Below are 15,087 nucleotides of genomic sequence, written 5' to 3'. Positions count from 1 at the left end.
TCGAGCGCTTTACGGTAGAGCAGTTTAACGAGGACCGATGGACCGATAACGCACACCCTCGTTTTCTATGCAGGCTGATGAAAGTGATCATCCACCCGCTGACTGACCGCAGCCAGTGATGCTTGACTTCGGTGTTTTACTGGGAACCGTGTCTTTAGGATCAGTTCACTACGAGACTGGTTAGCTTTAACACAGATAGGGATTATAACACACAGACTGGGACTATAACACAGATGTTTAATTTACAAGGATTTTTTTTTTATCGATAGTGCAACCTTTATTAAATTTTCTAGAACGTGGCTACTATGTTTAGAGTGTTATCTTTTGTTTTTGGCTAGTTGAGAGTACTGGAACGTATGAAATTCTCCTGTGTATGGTAAACACTGCATGCATGCACGATTGGGAGAAAAAAATTCGAAATGGATGCACAACACTGCAGAACAATTTGTACCCAGGAAAAGCCCATCGAGCCATTATACATGATGTAATTCCGCGTATAGATTAACTGATCCGGGAAAACCTACGAATATCAGAGATTTGGCTGGGAAATACTTCAACATCCTCCGTGCTAACCGGATCTTTCGACTTATTTGAAACATTTTTATTTGCCCGGAGAAAAACATTTGTGAACTTGGGTTACATCTGCACCATGATATGCAAGAGTGGATGAGATGTTGGATTCGACGGTGCTCTTTCTTCAAGACAAGAATTGATCGTCTCGTTTTCCAGTGGATTAAATGTATTTACAATTTTGGTTTGATTTTCATTTTAATGCTCTTTATAGCGTCAACATTTTGTGAATTGACTATCAAACAGAAGTTTTAGTCTGCGTAGCAAAACCTATTTACCTATAAGATACAGCGTACAAGAAGAATCCTTTACCTATTTACAAAACTGTCAAAAGGGTAAAAAAAAGTTATGAATAAATAAATCAAATTCTTTTGACAATTTTCATTTTATACACAATTGGTTTAAGAAATTTAAAACTTCACAATATATTTTTTGTACTTAAAAAGATGATATTATTTCTTTCTCTATATAATCAGCGTTTATAAAAATATCTACACACACTTTTGCTTTACTTCTAATTCCATAATTGTCGAAAACCAATTCCTAATAATGATTAAAGATTTTTTAGGACTAACACAGAAAATAAATTACAGTTTATGTCTGAAGGTTATTTGCATTCGTCTCTGACATTCTAAACAATAGTTTCATGTTCGCTTAGCTTGCTTTTTCTTATGAAGCCAATTTATCCACTGCTTCCATGATGGAATGTCAATCTCAATCTTCATCATTTACGATGTGGAAAATGTTATACTTATTCTTCCATTGTTGTTTAATTCAAAAGCATTGGGTGTAACAATCTGAAAGTAAAAAGCATTGTTTTACATTTTGTTATAAGAGTTAAAAATTTGCATAATGCAAATTCCAGAAAGAAATTTTGATTTTCGCAAATTTTGTTACCCGAATTCTATATCTTTTCTCTTTCGAATAATTTTGAAGCAACTTGTCATAACTCTACGTGCTTGATATAGAGATATAAGTAGCTTTTGGGAGAGGGTTTTTTAGCAATTCTAACCCCGTTATTATGAAACCGGGATATAGTGAACATTCGATTGTAATAAACGTTTTTAACGATCCCATCCGAACTATTATTTAACTAATGTTATTTCATACACTTATAGTAAACGGATAAGAAATCGGCAGTTCGCTTATAGTGGGCTGAAATTTCTTTTTAGCAGGTACAGTCGGAATTATATTTAACGAATTTCCATTTTCTCTATTTTGCGATTTTTTTCGTGGAACCAAGAACATTTTAGAAATTTCTTAATAAAATAACTTTCAAATAACGAAGTGAATTTTCTATTTAACGAACTTTTCTTTGAGATCCACTTTCCCTATTTCCCAAAATATTTCAGAACATTTCAAACTTGTTAACACATTTTACAGGGAAAATGACCTTGACTTTCAAAGCCACTTAACTTTTAGAGAACCCTTTCCTTTTTGTTTGCATTTCAAACGAAAAATTCAGATAAAATTATCGGATTTTATCAGTAGTAATTAAACTTAAAAACGCTTGAGGTAATGCATGTTTAAAATTACTTTTATAATAAATGCAGGTATAATTTGATACATAAATTTAGCTTTTTTTTTTCTTTTACTTTTGTTATAATAGTTTTGTAGTTTTGTTTGTGATAATGTTTTGCTCTATTCTTGTTTTCCATGCAGATTGTTTTTATGGTTAAGATTTGTAAGACATAAATAGTAGATACTAGTTTAAGTGATAAATGTGTATCAATTGCTATTTTAATTATGCCTAGTGTTTATGAATTTAAAATCCTTTTGTGTTATTTAAATATTTCAAAAGGTGACTTTCTATTTAACGAACTTTCCATATAACGAACTTATTATCGGGATTTAGCGACTTCGTTAAATAGAGGTCAGACTAATAAATTTTACAATTTTTTTCTTTCTGTTGCATGAGATTTTTTAACATTTCTTTAGATACTTTCGTATCGCTGATTTTAAATCTGCGATCGGTTTCTCTTTCAGCCTTTTTCTAAAATGACAGTTTTAACTTATTGTTAGTAAAAATGTTCAAGTTTAAAAACATCAGCGGGTCGCCTAAATGTTGTGACAAACTTCTAAGGGAGCCACTAAGTCATATGCCATGAGCGTCATATGCCACTAAGGGCACTTCCCTATAATGTTTCTTCGTGTGCTTTTGAACAGGTCATAATAGGGGAAATTCCCCCAGTTGCGTACGACGGGTTTCTAGCCAAATTTAATCCTAATGATGAGCCCTAACTCCCCTAGACAACAATTGTCGCAACATTTATTTGTCACCCTGTTATATATAACGTTTTTAAATTCGGACATTTCGACAAAAAATGTCATTTTAAAAAAATCTGCAGCTTTAGGAGCAAAACTAATTTCAGATTTTAAATCCCCACATTCGAATTAGGCAAGATCAAGTATTGGTATAAATGCAACAAAAAATGTGTTCTCCTTTACCATAGATAGTGAAAGGCGGATTGTAGATTAGAATGCGGATTGTGGATTAGAATGCTGATAAGAATCCATATGCCGCCAGGCTAACCGTAGGAGGATTTCGTAGTTTTCTTCTCCATGTAACCGAAATACTGGTTAATTAGTTCAAAAAAATCTGAAAATCCTATATGCAGCCGACGATGAAATAAATTCTTATGTAAGAATGTAAAACTGGACTAAAAGTTATTTTAATTAATCCAATGGCTTTTAAAAAGGAATAGTTGGGAGAAAAAATAATAATTTTAGAAACTTGACAATGTAGAGCAAGCTTTTGCTGTCAGATGTCTTAAATTTTTAATTCTACATCAGTAGGGTTTTGGAATGATATTATTTGTAGGAGTTAAAAAGCTGGTTTACTAATGTGGAGAATTAACCACATTTTCATTTTATACTAATCATAATTAGACTAAAATAGGAATTATAAGTCACACTTACCGCACAATCAACAGTGACATTTCTTTTTCTTCTTATACCATTTACTTTGACTGTTACAACAGGAGAAAGGTAAGAACTTCCAAACTTTGATTGAGGAAAATAAAGGACTGAGTAACCTTTGGGAGGGTAAATATCAATTCCAATGGGTGTATTCGGCTTGCTCTTATCCTGATTAAAACAAAACCATTGAAATTAATATAAAAATTAGTTTTAATCCTTTGACGTAGATAAGACACTGGTGTCCCTTTTATGTTTACATATTTTTTTAGCACTCTAATTACAAGCAAAAATATATTTTGGTATTTTTTAATTATAGAAAAACAATCTAATAGTTACTGAAAAAAATCTGTTAGATTATCGATCCAGCAAAAAAATCAGTTGGAATTTTTTTTCATTCATATTCAAAATTTTATCAATAACTAATTTTGTAAATTCAAGAAATCTCAATAATGAATATTGTTTCTCTTAGATCTAAATAACTGCAAATTTGAAAAATTATTGTTTGGAGTCGAGCCGTGTTTGAAAGATTTTGCCCTCACAGAAAAAGACACCAGTGTTTCATGCAGTATTTCATAACATTAAATTATTAAAATGCTAAATATAATATTTTTTCATATTTTGACCTAAATTAATACAAAATATTGAAAAAAAGTTTGAAAAATGTGTTTAATAAAAATTCTTTGTCAAAGGGTTAGTGGTTTTAAAAAAACGAATAATATAACAAGTAAATACTGGAATATGTAAGCATTTTTAATATTAGTACAATTTTCATCTATTTTTTGCTATAAAATGAAACCGAGTTGACATTGACTTTACTCCAACTTTTTCTTATTTTTATAATTCACGATACATCATGATGCCTTTTTACGTTTTCCAACATGTTTATGTCTGTGATAAATTTGAAATAGTTTTCGTCATGCGAAGAATACTTCACAATAATTATTTATATTCATTTTTTGTTGTTATTAATATAAATATGATAACTTTTACGATCGTAAAATAATTGAATTACGTAAACAAATCTTTTATAATTTTCGTAAGAAAATATTTACTCGAGGTATAGTTTGTCTACGGTAAGTACTCCCTCCATCACAAAGTCTGAGGCCGTCTGCTGCTATGGAAACAAGAATAGCGCATTTCATCGAGGGTAGCTTCTAGGGCTAACTCTAGGGCTTCACTCTAGGGAGGGGTAACACAATAGACCGAAGAAAAAAAGTCCCTTTCTCTCTTTGACCCGAGCCAAAACCTGTCCTAAGCAGTGACAACACGAGCCTACTTGAAATATTATACCTCGTTACCATAGTCACCGCCACGGGTTCAGACGAATGGCTAGGGGAGTTCTTACTATAGACAAACTATAAAGATGGAAGAAAAACAAATTGTTTCCCAGTGTAAAAGAGTTCTCTTTTTAGTCCTCAAACGAACGATTAGGTCCAATCCCCCTTCTCTCAACGCGGTATTCTGAATTCAACGTAATCGTAACTACACTCTATAACAAAAAAATCGACGCACCAAGAAGGAGTTGTCCGATTAAAACGAAATTTGGTGGATAGGAAGACAATGTAGAGATTAGTAAATGATTAAAATTTCAGAACAATTGAATAATTTATTGCAGAGTTACAGTAACAAGTTCAATAAGGTGTTGACCTGCCTATAGCCTGGATACAAGCTGCCACACGGCGTGGCATAGTCCGATAAAGCTCCCGGATGGTCTCTTGCGGTATTTCCTGCCAAACTTGATTCAATTGTCGAACGAGGTCATCAACATTCCGTGCCAGATGCAATCGCCTTCCCATCATATCCCAGACATGCTCGATGGGAGAGAGATCTGGTGATCTGGCAGGCCAAAGAAGAGTTTGACAAGCTTGCAGACAGTTCATAGCAACACGTGTTGTATGTGGTCTGGCATTGTCCTGGTGAAAAACCAGCCCAGGGCACTGCAAAAGGAACGGTAGCAAAACAGGTCTTAGGATGTCGTCGGCGTACCGCTGTGCAGTAAGTGTACCTCTAATGACGACCAAAGGGGTCCGGCTGTCAAAGGAAATGGCACCCCAGACCATAATGCCTTGTTGAGGGTCGGTGTGGCGTGCAATAGTGAAGGCAGGATCCCCCCTCTACCCTGTGCGTCTCCAAAGCTCCAAACACGCCTTCGATGATCGTCAGGACACAGTTGGAAGCGAGATCCGTCGCTAAAGACTTTACGTCCCCAGTCGGCATCATTCCAGCCATATCTATTCAAAACATTCATACATACGAAATTTCAAAGCAATCGGGTGATTGCTTCTTGGTGCGTCGTTTTTTTGCTACAGAGTGTATTAATTTAGCAAAACTTACGAAATATATCTAAATGCTATTGTAACTTAATAATAAACATTTCTTATAAAGTTAAAAAAATACCTCATACAGTTAAATGTGAAAAGTTGCTAAACAACTTGAAATGTTAGATTGAATAATAAATTTAGCCTTCGTTTGATATATGCCTTATCTTCACACGTTACGTTTGTCAAATAAGTGAATAATGCTTGTTTATTGGAAGTTAATATTCTTTGACTCTTTTAAGAAAGCACGAGTAATATTTTAACCATATAATGAAGTGAATACTTTTAATATAACATCATTGTTGCTAATTCTTGCTGCCTCTAATGTTCGTGAAATGCCGTTTGGAAAACGCTATCTCATTGCTGAAAATAGGGAAATTCCACAGTAAGGTCAAACAATTGAGGAGAAATACAAAATAAATATTTTTTTTAGCATACTACGAAGTGTCATTTTAAAGGCAACAAGTTGAATATTTAGTTATAATAACTATTAACTTGATAAATTTATTTTCCAATTAGTTGCAAGCTGTTGAATGAAAGGCAACATCATTTGAAATTTTAAGTCACATTAAGTCACATTAAAGAAATCCAGATATTTCTTTTTTTTAAATTCACAGTAATATTGAGAAATGAAATAAATAATCATTAAAATACATTTTACAATAATAAAGACAGGTCCTGTTGCATAAGTATGTAGAATTATTGCTCATTTTGATTTTTACAAGAACTCTCATAAGGCACTTTATGCATTTCACGTCCGACACTAAAATGCATAATTATTTGTTCTGATAAATAAAATTAGAGCTGGAATAATAAACTTTTTGTATAAAGCAAGATTCTATAGCTCATTAATATAAACAATTTTGTAAATATTGAATATTTCGTAATATTGATAAAATAATTTAAAATTAATTATTTATTGTGTTAGAATTTTTAAAAACTGCTAAATATGCGTTATTAAAATGCTAGCTTTAAAATTTAATTATGTTTAAAATGAAATTCCAAACCAATTTGCAGAATTTAAGGGATGCGTAACCAAGTAATCGTATTTTAATTTTGTGTGATTTACGCCCGACACCATTTGTTTAACCCATTTATTGTGAACTAAATCAGTAGTTCTTAACCTTTTTAAGCCGCGACCCAAATTTGAGAAATATGTTCATGTCGCGACAGGGGCGTATTTATGGGGGGTGCCGAGGGGGCCAGGGCCCCTCCCGAAATCCGAAGGAAAAAAATTATATATATATACACGTATAGTTAGTTGATATTCGGATGGCTTTGCTAGCAAATAGTTTCCGAAAAAAAGTATAGATGGCGCTAAGAGTATCGTAAATCTAAAATGAAGGCGTACAATGAAGGCGNAGTAAGCCACAATGACTTCTTCTAGGAGGTGTTGGTATTACTTATTATTTGGTGTATTACTAACTTTTTTGGTTCGACTCAGCGCGACCCAAGAATTATGCTTCGCGACCCAATTTTGGGTAGCGACCCATAGGTCAAGAACCGCTGAACTAAATTATTATCCGATTTTATTAAATAAAATTTTTTTATATAGAATATAGTGAATAAAGTATTTTAAATTCAAATTTGATAACTTTAATTTATAATTCTTAAATGAAATTCATTTAAGACATTTTAGCTCATTTTTTACTTCCGACACCATGGAATTGCCCAATAGTTGATAGATAAACTTTTAAATCTCACTAAACTTAACAACTGATTTTTCAAACAATACAGATTTAACGAAAACAACTCAATCTAAGTGTATAGTTTTGTTTACCTGAGCTTTGCAGATAACTGGTATGAATCCGTGATCTAAGCGTTCGGTAGGATATCCAAGAGATTCTTCCGTAAGTGATTGGTAAAATGGAAGAAGGGGCTTCCAATCTTTGGTCTGCTTGGAAGAGAGAATGTATGTTTATTTCATTTTTCACAAACTTCTGTAAACAACCAGTTGTAGGTTGTGAATGAAAAACTATAAGATAGATAACTATAAGATACTAGCTAAATTTAATAAAATAAAGCGTTCGGAAGCATGTCCAAGAAATTTAATAAAAGAAGAAAAAAAAATGTGTTTTATTTTTTGCAAACAACTATAAACAACCAGTATAGGTTGTGAATGAATAACTAAGATGGATAACATTAATGTAATGAAATGTTTGGAAGCGTTGATAAGAGATTTAGCCAAAAAAAGATAAAATGGAGGAAGTGGTTTACAATCTCTTATATGAAACAAAGAAGTTCTGAAGAATAAGTGTATCCAAGAGATTGATCAATAAGTGAATGTCAAAAATGGTGAAAATCCTACTTTTAACTTTTCTCCATCAACTCTCGACTGCATGATATGGTACAATGATGGAAAGCTAAACTTCCATGTTATTCTATACCTATACATTGATGCCGGACCTCATCTTTTTTCTATTTTTAAGGATTTATTTAGAAATATTGACTATTTACCCTAAAATTGGGGAGATTTCCATATCCTGATCTGCGGCAGAATAATCGTCAAGTCTTGGAAACTTCCGGGCAGCGGCCCGCGATAAACTTAAAAAAAACATCACAGAAAGGGACCAACTCGAAAGGTATAGCTCGTAACCACCCCCAGGTAAACATCTACATGTTTTTTTTTTTTAAATTTGCAAGTTTAAAATCTATTTGGCAACTTGGCGATTGTAGTTGGCGCAACAGATCACGATAATGAAATGTCCCCCTAAAATTCAAAATACATATACTATATAACTGACAAATACTATATAAATACTGACACGTTGTATTGAGCAATATTATCCGAAGAGAAGATGATAGTTAAAATTTTTTGAAGGCCTTCATTAAAGCCTTAAATAAGAAGAAAAAAAAACTAATTCTTTACTAATGTGTTAATTGTTCTTCGATTTGATTATTATTATTGTTATTATTTTTGCGATTTGTACAATACATAATACAAATAAATAAATAAGTAATGACTAATAAAACAAATCAAAATTTAACAAAAAGACTTTTTTCCTTGGACAAAATTTGACTTAGCAGGAAATATGAATAAACAATGCAAAATAAGAATGAACGACAAGGTCCTTTAGAACTTTCAGTAATTCAAACATTAAAAAAAGAAAAGAAAGAAATATGCTAGAAGAGGATTGTAAAATATTACGTCATTAAATTTCAGGAGAAAACAAGGACTGTATTCTCCTCTGTATAAATCATAACCATAACTGTTGTTTCTCGAGCATATTTCAGTTATCCAAGATCGATCGTAAAAACACGGGTGATCAATAGATGGATTTTGAAGCCAGCAGTTCCTGTAGGGCTCTTCATGCTTTTCTGGATAACCTGAAAGGGAAAAATATAAATCAATATCAAGCAAGATTAATAATGCTACCAGTTTGATAAACGGGATTAACAAAGGGAAAATATGATAATCTTATGTTTTTTTTTTAAAAAAATGAAAAATACTCTCTTCGATAGCGGGTAATACTTATCCAATCAAAAATCTTTGTATCTCAGTAATGTACTCATAACTCGAGAAGAAGTGAAGTGATCATGCCTAACCATATGATTTAAATCAGATTTAATTGGATACCTGTTAGCGACGTCACGAGTGTGTGTCAAACCTGAATGGCTTCCGAATCGACAAATGCTACGATTTATCTATAATGACGTCACTTGCAGGTATCCAATTAGATGAATAAAAAGAAATATATATTCTCTTTCGGAAAGTATTAAATTGTAATTTCCTATCTATCTATATAAAAATGAATGTAATATGTCTGTGTGTGTATGTCCTTTATAGACTCCTAAGCCATCTGACAGAAAACGATGAAATTTGGCATACAGATAGTTTCAGGGACGAGGAAGGTCACTGTCAACATTAGAACACTCTACTATAAATCGTTCTAGCTGGATGAGCGAAAAACCTAATGGTAATTTCTGATTGGTTAAGCGTTAGCCATTGTTTTAAATTTAATGAATCAATTTTCACATATTTTAAAGATAACATCAGTGATAATTGCTAGCTTATAGCTTCGTTTGATCAAAAAATAGTTTATTGCGCGTATTTAAATATTTATTTATTTTATATTCGCTATGCCAGATGAATTCAATGAACATTACGTGGTAGAACGCGTGGTCTACGTCACAAAATTTACACTTTGTCTGATACCACGTGCTTTAATTTTATTTATATTAATTATTTTAAACGTGTTTTTAAATAATTACTTATTTAAAACCAACAGTAATGGAATTTTAAAAAAATATTTGTGTATTCAAAAGCAAAAATTAACACCTTGAATGCCATGGGGGTCAACGGTGACCGGCACTAAGTTTGTTCGTAGCACCACGGGGTCAACGGTGACATCAGTGAATTAAATGTGTCACGAATGATTAAAAAAATTAACTATTTTGTTGTAAATAATATTTCATCAAAATATGCAACGCATACTGGAAAATCATTTCGGTCAGACAGGCAAACCATGTAAAATTAGCGTGGCATTCAACGTGTTAATGGGAAAGTGGTACTAATTCGTTAAGGAGAAACATAATGCACCAATGAGGCTTAATTACATCAATTATGCTTAATTAATTAATGTAATATATGGATATTGAAATAAAAGAAATAAGTTATGTTCTAGAAAGAAAAAGAAATGGAGTAAAGGAATTTATTTGTCTTGAAAAACCGTAAGAAGTCGTCTTACTATCACTGACGACAATGATGCTTAATTAATGTTGGAAATACGTATTAATTGAAATAAAAAAAAAGTAATTTCTGTACTAAAAAGAAAAAATAAGGAGAAACTTTGGGTAACTGTAAAAAATCTGCATATTAATATTGACACTAATGCTCAACTAATATTGATAATGTGTATTAATTGAAATAATATAAAATAAGCTATGTGCTAAAAAGTCAAGCCCTTGGGAGAAAGATTAATGGGAAATTCGCTTAAGAAAACATTAAAATATCGCCATTCACAGATGACGCTTAATTCATATGTATCACCGACGGTAATATGTACTGCTGGTATTATGGTAATTGGCGAATTGGTTCTGATAAGAATTCTACTACAGTTTTTCCATAGTTTCAGAAAGTATTTTTTCCAGCTGTATTAACATCCAGTGTATTAATATTTTAAAGAATTAGAAATAAATAAAAAAAATTTCCACCGCAACTTATAAATATTTTAACAGTAAATTAAAAATCAGATAGAGAAATGGTCGGACTCCAAAATCCTTATGAAGTTCGAATGTATATTTTTTTAAAGAAATTCAGCTTTCGTTGGTTGCCACTGATAAATATGCATAAACTCAAATGTTGAAGAGTTATATAATATGTACCAAATATACTTATATAGGTATAAAATATTATATTGATATATTTGGTGATTTTTAAAACTGCACCAAGCAGTTTTAATACCTATACTTTGGAATAGGTGTTCTGTTATTAAGTGCTTAATTTAAAGGGAATTTTAACTATCATGAATCGGCTGTGAGCAATAGCATTATGCCAAGAGATTTTAAAAACATTTTATCTTTATTCAATAGTATGAATTACAAACAACGAGCTTTGCTTACTTCAATAACATAAAGCCACGAAAGAAAACAACATTTGACATTAAATTAAAAAATTGAAATTATTTTAACTACATTAATTGAAAAACTTAGTAGGAAGAAACAGGTTAGTGGCATTTTCAGAACTAAAAAAAAAGTTGCATTTGAACTACTTTATTACCAATTTATTAGAAAGCGGGACAAATATTTCTTTATTTTTATTTATTTACCACGACCTAATTTGAAATAAAAATCATGCAAGCATACTGAAAACTGATGTAATTAGTTATGTTGAAATTTAAGTGAAAGCAAAAACAGTTCTGTTACATTCATTAAACATACCCGTATTTATTCAACCACTTTTTTTTTATCTCATTAATTCTGATTCATTAATTCCCCTAAAAATATCACTTATTTGGTTCCTCTAAGTTCCTTAATTGTGTCGGTATATGATTTTAAGTTTGATTTCATGATTTCGTTGTGTTTCTCAATACTGATTTATTGTTATGGTTTTCTATTTGTTTTTAAATATTCCCGTGCGAAGAACGGTTATTTAGCTAGTTTTAAAAAAACAAATCATTAAAATTAAAATATGTTTTCATTTCGCTGTAACATTCCCCTTTTTCATTGTTCTGTAATTTTTTACATGTTTTCTCTACTTTTGAACTTATTTTATGAGCTCTATTTACTTGCAGCTTATGAGCAGTTAAGTTTTCTTAATGTATATATTCTTAATATATATATATATATANATTGAATAATAATTAGATTTATATTTCAAAGGAGGAGTTATTTTTAGAATCCTGTCCCTCTTTCACTTCCATATTAGGAAGCATTAAATGATTTTCCATAATGCGTAGAGTTACAAAGATATATACGACTGGAACCTAATTACATCAACATCTGTAAGTATTTAATGCGGGGGCGATTGCTTTCGCATGTCTCTTGCTGAATAACGTGTTCCAATAAACATCTGCCAGAACCATCCGTAGTTTTGTCCACACCTCCTCCTTTGCGGAGTGGGGATGTGAACTGTTATAACCACCAGCATATCTTTAAATAAATCTTTTTATAACGTATTATGGCTTTTGACTGCATTATTAAATCTGAAAATACTAATGATAACCGGGATGTAGCCCTGTTAATTTATATATATATATATATATTAAAAAATAATAATGTCAATGAATAATAATGAAAAACTCGTTTAATGTTTAATATTTTATATTTCTAAAATTCACCTTTTGTTTCCCGAAATAAATAACTCAGCATTAATAAAAAGAAATCATTCTTTTATCTAAACTCATAAAATGCCTTAATTTCTATGGACTATATTATGGTAAATACATTTTAAATTTGTATTAATCAATTGATGCATACAGTAATAGTTATAGAGCTAGTTTTTAGCATATAACGTAATATTACGTAACGCGTTTTTATGTAATGTTTTATATTACCTTTTAGCAGGCCATCAATTATTTGAATATATTCTGTTAATTCTGCTTTTTGAAGAGGTAGTTTTATAACATGGGAATCTGGAATACTCTTGTTTGATTCGACCACAAATGGTAGGACTTGCAGAAATCCTAGATTTATGAAATAAAGTTTGAAATGAATGCAATTAGATTTCAAAATATACATATTCGATATCAATACACGTAACTAGAGATGAATTCATTCAAAAAGCTAAGGTAAGTAAATAATGAATTTCGAAAAAACAAATATTTTTATATTTGATTGATATTAAAAGCTAGCCGTTTTTGGCTACCAGCTTGGCCACCTTTCAAAATTATCTTGTACAACATATAAATTTTAATGGTAACCAAGCCTAATGCACAGCAGAACTGTTTTTAAATATTCTAGCATGAAAACAACAACAAACAACAACTGGGATCAAGGAATCGACTTAAAAATATGGTACTTTTCATGTCTTTGGTGAAATAGTTTCGTCAGAAAACGATAAAATAACGATTCTCTTTACAGTAATATAATTTTTTCTCTAATCCTTCCTGGGATCAAAGGAATCGAATTAAAATATGGTACTTATCATGTCTTTGATAAAATAATCTCATCAGAAGACGATAAATAACGATTTTCTTTACAATATAATGAAGATTTCCAAAAAGAAAAAAAAATACTTAGTGAAAAAGGCCAGGAAAAAGATTAAAAACTTTGACACATAAAACATATTATTACAATAAAAAGAAATATTTTAATTTCAAACTTAATGCTTGTTAAAGTTGACGATTTGTGTCATGACTTAATCGCGATAAACGAACTGCGAATACAATATAATGGCATGAATCTAATTTTATCACACAGTCACTAAGTTGAATAGCTTTTGTTTGCATTGTGTAAATTGTAAATTAAAAATGTGGATTAGCGAAAGCAGTTAAATTAAAACTTCGAAAATGATTGAGAATTAAAAAGGGAAAAAAAAACAAGTAAATGCGTGTATTTGCTTTCTATATGTAGTACATTACCTTTTTTAACTATAGGAACAAGCCCAGCATATATATTTATAGAAACTGGAAATAATTTTGCTCCACCATAAGTTGTAACGAGAATCAGAAAAAGAATTGCACATATTCCAACTGAAACAAAAGGTAACCCTAAAAAGAACAAAATCATTTGAAAAAAAAAGTTATATAAAATTGTCTCAGCACTTTTTTAAAAGTTCATTCACCTTTTCTTATTTTGTTTGTACGGTTTTAGAATGACACAAATTCTAAAAAAGCTAATCAAGATTTCCATATATAACATAACTCAAACTAGTATCAAATAATGTGTGTTTACTGAATTTCATTGTTGCAAATATGAACATTGGAAAATTCGTAATTTTCATTTGATTCGACCAGAAGACAAAGGAACTCCTGAAGCAGTTGAGAAACTGATGGCAGCGTATAAATGCAACTCTATTAGAGAGATTTTGCTTTCTCAAGTAACATCCCACACTGTGAAGAATTACAGATCAAATTATGATTTTAAAAAAATGCCGGCACTCATAGTGCTGGTTACTTTTTACCGTAAAATCCACTTTTACTGGAACAGAAAGTCCGATATACCGTAAGTTTTACAGCAATACTGTAAAATCACTGAATCACTCTAATTAAATAAATATTATGGTATAATATTTTACGGTAAGAAGGGATTTCACGAATGATGCATGCCAGCACTTTCTACCATAAATTGATCCAGAATTTTTTACAGTGTGTCCGTTGGTTTTGCACAAACTGTAGAGAACCGAGGATGTTTTGTGGTAACTGGATTGCTCAGCTCTTACTTGCGAGATGTCATATACGTCACGGTGTGACATAAATTTCCCCTACAGTCAATACTTTCTAGAAGAGAGAAGGCCACAGCACTGGTTACCAAAAAACAAGAAATTTTATCCTTTAGTACTCCAAACATAATGACATCCTACATAAAATTCCCACTGCGCAACTTGCAAAAGCAGTAGCTCAAATGTAGTGATATATTTCTTAATTACTTCTCTGCGCAGTTTATGTTCGTTACATCGGACTACTAGTTTGATCTGTGCTAAGGCGTTCTCTCTTCTAGGAGATGTTGCTATAGTTCAGCTAACTATCTTTACTGTATAGTTTAAAGCTGTTAAGCTGCTGCTAGATGTACAGTGCGGGAAAAAAAACGGACCATCCTGAATAACTTTTGATCTAATGATTGGACTTTCACCTTCTAGGACTCAATCTTAATGCTTTAGGGAGTGATCTCAAATATGATA

The 15,087-nt window shown here is 31.4% G+C and overlaps 1 protein-coding gene across 5 annotated transcripts in view; it reads right to left on the bottom strand.

Annotated features, from left to right (window-relative positions):
* Positions 1 to 936: 936 nt before the first annotated feature.
* Positions 937 to 15,087, bottom strand: part of LOC107452690 (probable sodium/potassium-transporting ATPase subunit beta-3) — a 38,819-nt gene continuing 24,668 nt past the window's right edge. For all 5 annotated transcript variants that reach the window (XM_043043698.2, XM_043043702.2, XM_071179389.1 and 2 more), the window contains exons 3-8: positions 13,829 to 13,957; positions 12,803 to 12,931; positions 8,956 to 9,134; positions 7,588 to 7,701; positions 3,490 to 3,657; positions 937 to 1,367 (exon numbers count right to left, since the gene is read on the bottom strand). In XM_043043698.2, the coding sequence (XP_042899632.1) occupies positions 1,299 to 1,367; positions 3,490 to 3,657; positions 7,588 to 7,701; positions 8,956 to 9,134; positions 12,803 to 12,931; positions 13,829 to 13,957 (788 nt within the window). In that variant the 3' untranslated portion in view covers positions 937 to 1,298. The remainder of the gene's footprint in view (positions 1,368 to 3,489; positions 3,658 to 7,587; positions 7,702 to 8,955; positions 9,135 to 12,802; positions 12,932 to 13,828; positions 13,958 to 15,087) is intronic.

Source organism: Parasteatoda tepidariorum, chromosome 1, assembly GCF_043381705.1.
Source record: "Parasteatoda tepidariorum isolate YZ-2023 chromosome 1, CAS_Ptep_4.0, whole genome shotgun sequence".
Classification (NCBI taxonomy): Eukaryota; Metazoa; Arthropoda; class Arachnida; order Araneae; family Theridiidae; genus Parasteatoda; species Parasteatoda tepidariorum.
This window is presented reverse-complemented; position numbering and strand designations above follow the sequence as displayed.